This window comes from Bison bison, unplaced genomic scaffold, assembly GCF_000754665.1.
Source record: "Bison bison bison isolate TAMUID 2011002044 unplaced genomic scaffold, Bison_UMD1.0 scf7180017860241, whole genome shotgun sequence".
Taxonomy (NCBI): domain Eukaryota; kingdom Metazoa; phylum Chordata; class Mammalia; order Artiodactyla; family Bovidae; genus Bison; species Bison bison.
In genome coordinates, this window is record NW_011490813.1 from 9,934 (window position 1) to 16,353 (window position 6,420).

Sequence of the window (6,420 nt, forward strand, 5' to 3'; positions counted from 1 at the left end):
CAGCATGCCCTAAGGTGGCCCTAAAATTACTAGAGGAAAGATTGCTACATTCCTGGAGCTGGATTGGATCACAAGCTGATAGGATTCCCTGTCACAAGGCTGGATCCTGTTCTTCCCCCGACCATGTTCCCAAAAGGATTCTGCCCAAGGGGTTGGCAGTGTTGGCTTTCATGACCCCCTCTATTCTGGATCTAAGATGAAAAGTCTTAGATTTAGTCTTTCCATTCTTTTAGGTGCCTCTGAAACATTCTTTTGTTTTTCTGCTGCCTCTGTTTTGGGCTCTTCTCTTTTTCCTGTGCCCGTTCTTGTAGAAGAGGGGGTTGGATGGAGCCAGAGTTGAGCATCAAGTTACTGAGTTCTTGTATTAGTTCATCCCAGGAGGAAGAATGAGAGGTTGCTTTTCTCCCCGTTGAGATTCCAGAAGTGCTCCCCATATATCTCTGGCAGTAGCAGCATTCACATTTGAACCTCTTCTGATCTATATCACACGAAGAAGAGGTTTTTGCTTTTCTGTCAGTCTGATAAGGTGCCATGGGCTTGACATATCTCCGTTTGGTGTGTTCTACTAACTTCTTTTTATTCTGAGGTAACCTGGAACTTCCCCATTGATGTTCTTCTTCCATCCTGTCAAAGGAAAACACACACACACACACACACACACACACACACACACACACACACACATGTTAGAAACATAAAGAGAATATTTAAAACATGGCTTGTTATATATCACCTGCTAACACACCGTACACACGTTTCAGAAAGAGTCCCTGATGATTTCAACAACTGAAATCTATGTTTCTAATGTATTGGTTTGGTCATGTCTTTTAGTGGGCACCAACATAAACGATTTAGTCTGAAAAATTAGGATATTGGTTTTAAACCAAATTGCTTCCTAACTGAATTACACATGCCATGAATTACAAGAAACCTCAGAATCGTATTTCTCCAAGTGGAGAGTACAGATCACAGTTTCTTTTCTTTTCTTTTCTTTTTCTCTTGAAGTCATTTAGCTCTTCTCTTATTGTTAATATAGTGAACTTCACTGATCGATGTTTGTGAAAAGAACACTTAGCGTAAGATGTATACTCTTAGCAAACTTTTAAGTATGCAGTACAGTATGGTTACCAATAGACACAGTTGTTGTTTTTCTTAATGTACAAATACCCATATCTGAAGTACCACTACACAAAACAGCCTGCTCTTTATCCTTCCCCCTCCCCCAGTTTAATTGAGGCATAATTGACAAAGCAAAAATGTGTATTTTTAAGATGCACAACATGATGACTTGATATACATGTATATTGTGTTATGATTGCATATCAAACTATATCTTCTTGATTAAATATTATAGTGTGGATTCACGTTCACATATGAAAGATGTTTTCTGTGATTTCTTTGCTTCCTTCACATTGCTTATGTGGAATTTGTACAGTTAAGATTCAAATTATTGGCTCTTGATGGCAATTGTTATGTATCTTTTTGTTTGAGCTTATCTCCATATGTGAACCTGTACATAGCATATTGCTCCCTGGTAATACCAGGGCTTCCCTGGTAGCTCAGCTGGTAAAGAATCTGCCTGTGATGCAGCAGACCCCAGTTAAATTCCTGGGTGGGGAAGATCTGCTGGAGAAGGGATAGGTTACCCACTCCAGTATTCTTGGGCTTCTCTGGGGGCTCAGCTGGTAAAGAAGCTGCCTGCAATGTGGGAGGCCTGGGTTTGATCCCTGGATTGGGAAGATCCCCTGGAGAAGGGAAAGTTTGCCCACCGCAGTATTCTGGTCTGGAGAATTCCACGGACTGTTTAGTCTATGGGGTCGCAAAGAGTCTGGAACGACTGAGCGACTTTCATTCACTCACTCACACTATATTGCACATTCCATCCCTGCAATGGTGAATGGCCCTGTGGCTTCATGGGTGCTGGATTCCTTGACTGAACTTTATGTTTACACAAACGGCAATCTGACTAAACAGAATAGTCTTTTGTCATTCCTTTTATTATTGTAGGAATTGCTTCCATGTCTCCTGGAATCAAATATTTCTGGAGGCATCTTAGGAAAACATGCTACAGATTGTATTTGTAAAAACGAATTAAAAAATACATTTTCTTTCTGCTGAATCCAAGGAAAAATAAATTCTTCCAAAAGTTCGAGACCTTACTAGAAATATATCTCAGTGCTGATCGTTCTCTTTTCAAAAAAAAAAAAAAAAAAAATAGAAGAAGAAGAAGAAAGAAAGAAAGAAAGAGAATAATTAATCCATATTTACACAGTTCGTCATCATGGATTTTTTTTTTTTCTCTAACACTTCCTTTCTGTTTGCACTCTCTATTTTGAGGAAATAAATTATCCTTATGTTCTTGTACTTCTCTCTTCAATAACTATTGTTTTCTCTAAATCCTTTAGATGTTTCCTTCTATTAGTCACTGCATTTATCTCCAGCCTTTAACCTTGGTAGCCATTTAACTATCAGCCCTGTCCCTATTTCTAATATTGATTGAATCTGTATTGATGTGCTCTTGATCACTAGTTTCCCTAGTTCTGCTCTATCCCATTTCAATTCAGGTCACTATGTTTATTTTATATAGTAGAACTTTTGAAAATTATGTCTTTAGTAGTTAGGAGAAACGGTGGAAAGCTTTTTGTCCTTGAGTACTTCTCTTTTGAATTAACTCCTAGTAATATTTTCTTTATTTTTAATGTTACAAAGTTGTCCTGCCATTTGTCATTTTGTTTCTTTCCCTCTTAGGCACATCTTTTATCTATTTATTTATTTCTTAATTTTTTATTGGAGTACAGTTGATTTACAATGTTGTGTTATTTTCAGGTGTACAGCAAAGTGAAGCAGTCATACATATACCTACGTCTCCACTCTCTTTTAGATTATTTTCCCATATAGGTCATTACAGAGTACTGAGTAGAGTTCCCTGTACACAGTAGGTCCATATTAGCTATCTATTATATATATATAGTAGTGTGCATATGTCAATCCCAATCTCCCAATTTATCCCCCTCCTCCTCACCCCTTGTCCCGCCAGTAGCCACGAGTTAGTTTTCTACATCCGTGACTCTATTTTGTTCTGTAAATAAGTTCATTTGTATCATTTTTTAATATTCCACACACAAACAATTTCATATGACATTTGTCTTTTTCTGTCTGACTTACTTCGCTCAGTATGACAATCTCTAGGTCTATCCACGTTGCTGCAAATGGCATTATTTCATTCCATTTTATGGCTGAGTAATATTCCACTATATATACATACCACTTCTTCTTTATCCATCTGTCTGCTTCCATGTCCTGGCTATTTAGACAGCACTACAATGAACATTGGCGTGCATGTCGCTTTTTGAATTATGGTTTTCTCCGCATATATGCCCAGGAGTGGGATTGCTGGATCACACGGTAGCTCTATTTTTAGTTTTTTAAGGACCCTCCATACTGTTCTCCATAGTGGCTCTACCAATTTGGATCCCCACCAACAGTGTAGGAGGGTTCCCTTTTCTCCACACCCTCTCCAACATTTATTGTTTACGGATGTTTTGATGACGACCATTCTGACCAGCCGACTCATTGGAAAAGACCCTGATGCAGGGAAAGATTGAAGGCAGAAGGAGAAGAGGGTGACAGAGGATGAGATGGCTGGATGGCATCACCGAAGCAATGGACACGAACTCGGGCAAACTCTAGGAGATGGTGAGGGTCAGGAAGGCCTGGCGTGCTACAGTCCATAGGGTCACAAAGAGCCAGACACGACTGGGTGACTGAACAACGTTTCTGACCAGTGTGAAGTGATACCTCACTGTAGTTTTGAGTCGCATTTCTCTAACAATTAGTGATGTTGAGCATCTTTTTGTGAAGATTTGACCATCTGTATGTCTTCTTTGGAGAAATGTCTACTACGATCTTCTGCCCAATTTTAGGTTGGGTTTTTATTGTTTTGAAACTGAGCTGCATGAGCTGTTTGTGTATTTTGGAAATTAATGCCTTGTCAGTTACTCTGTTTGCAAAGGTTTTCTCCCATTCTGAGGGCTGCCTATTCGTTTTGTTTATGGTTTCCTTTGCTGTACAAAAGCTTTGGGCCTCATTTCTTTGTTTTTGTTTTTATTTTCATTACTCTAGGAGGTGGATTGAAAACGATCTTGCTGTGATTTATGTCAGAGAGTGTTCTGCCTTTGTTTTCCTCTAAGAGTTTTATAGTATTTGGCTTTACATTTAGTTTAAATTTTAATTTTGTGCATGGTGTTAGGGAGTGTTCTCATTTCATTCATTTACATGTAGCTGTCCAGTTTTCCCGGCACCACTTATTGAAGAGACTGTCCCTTCACCATTATAAATTCTTGCCTCCATTGACATAGATTCAGTTCAGTCACTCAGTCGTGCCTGACTCGTTGTGACCCCATGGACTGCAACACGCCAGGCTTCCCTGTCCATCACCAACTCCCGGAGTTCACTCAAACTCGTGTCCATTGAGTCGGTGATGCCATCCAGCCATCTCATTCTCTGTCGTCCCCTTCTCCTGCCTTCAATCTTTCCCAGCATCAGGGTCTTTTCCAGTGAGTCAGTTCTTCTCATCAGATGGCCAAAGTATTGGAGCTTCAGCTTCAGCATCAGTCCTTCCAATGAATATTCAGGACTGATTTCCTTTAGGATGGACTGGTTTGATCTCCTTGCATTCCAAGGGACTCTCACGAGTCTTCTCCAACACCACGGTTCAAAGGCATCAATTCTTCAGCGCTCAGCTTTCTTTATAGTCCAACTCTCACATCCATACATGACTACTGGAAGAAACCATAGTTTTGACTAGTCGGACCTTTGTTGGCAAAGTAATGTCTCTGCTTTTTAATATGCTGTCTAGGCTTGTCATAGCTTTTCTTCCAAGGAGCAAGGATCTTTTAATTTCATGGCTTCAGTCACCATCTACACTGATTTTGGAGCACAAGAAAATAAAGACTCTTGCTGTTTCCATTGTTTCCTCATCTGTTTGCCATGAAGTCATGGGACCAGATCCCATGATCTTAGTTTTCTGAATGTTGAGTTTTAAACCAGCTTTTTCACTCTCCTCTTTCACTTTCATCAAGAGGCTCTTTAATTCTGCTTCGCTTTCTGCCATAAGGGTGGTGTCATCTGCATATCTGAGGTTATTGACATTTCTCCCGGCAAACTTGATTCCAGCTTGTGCTTCATCTAGCCCAGCATTTCGCATGGGGTACTCTTCATATAAGTTAAACAAGAAAGGTGACAATATACAGCCTTGACGAACTCCTTTCCCAATTTGGAACCAGTGCATTGTTCCATGTCCAGTTCTAACTGTTGCTTCTTGACCCGCATTCAGATTTCTCAGCAGGCAGGTAAGGTGGTCTGGTATTCCCGTCTCTTTAAGAATTTTCTTCAGTTTGTTGTGATCCACACAGTCAAAGGCTTTGGCGTAGTCAATAAAGCAAAAGTAAATGCTTTTCTGGAACTCTCTTGCTTTTTCTATGATCCAACGGATGTTGGCAATTTGATCTCTGGTTCCTCTGCCTTTTCTAAATCCAGCTTGAATGTCTCGAAGTTCACGGTTCACATTCTGCTGAAGGCTGGCTTGGAGGATTTTGAGCATTACTTTGCTAGCATGTGAGATGAGTGCAATTGTGTGGTAGTTTGAACATTCTTTGGCATTGCTTTTCTTTGGGACTGGAATGAAAACTGATCTCTTCCACTCCTGTGGCCACTGCTGAGTTTTCCAAATTTGCTGGCGTATTGAGTGCAGCACTTTTACAGCATCATCTTTTAGGGTTTGAAATAGCTCCACTGGAATTCCATCACCTCTGCTAGCTTTGTTCATAGTGATGAGTCCTAAGGCCCACTTGACTTCACATTCCAGGATGTCTGGCTCTAGGTGAGTGGTCACACCATCGTGGTTATCTGGGTCAGAGAGATCTTTTTTGTATAGTTCTTCTGTGTATTCTTACCAACTCTTCTTAAAATCTTTCTGCTTCTGTTAGGTCCATACCATTTCTGTCCTTTATTGTGCCCATCTTTGCATTAAACATTCCCTTGGTATCTCTACTTTTCTTAAAGAGATCTCTAGTCTTTCCCATTGTATTGTTTTCCTCTATTTCTTTGCATTGATCACTGAGAAAGGCTTTCTTATCTCTCCTTGCTATTCTTTGGAACTCTGCATTCAGATGGGTATGTCTTTCCTTTTCTCCTTTGCCTTTAGCTTCTCTTCTTTTCTCAGCTATTTATACGGCCTTGTCAGACGACCACTTTGCCTTTTTGCATTTCTTTTTCTTGGTGAACGTCTTGATCACTGCCTCCCGTACAATGTCACGTACCTCTGTCCATAGTTCTTCAGGCACTCTGTCTATCAGATCTAATCCCTTGAATCTACTTGTCACTTCCACTGTATAATTGTAAGGGATTTGATTTAGGTCA

The 6,420-nt window shown here is 40.1% G+C and overlaps 1 protein-coding gene across 1 annotated transcript; it reads right to left on the reverse strand.

The window, feature by feature from the left end:
• Positions 1 to 212: 212 nt before the first annotated feature.
• LOC104982494 (protein FAM156A/FAM156B-like) lies at positions 213 to 623 on the reverse strand. Its single transcript, XM_010831888.1, has one exon. The coding sequence runs from the start codon at positions 621 to 623 to the stop codon at positions 213 to 215; it is 411 nt and encodes a 136-aa protein (XP_010830190.1).
• Between the last annotated feature and the right edge of the window lie 5,797 nt (positions 624 to 6,420).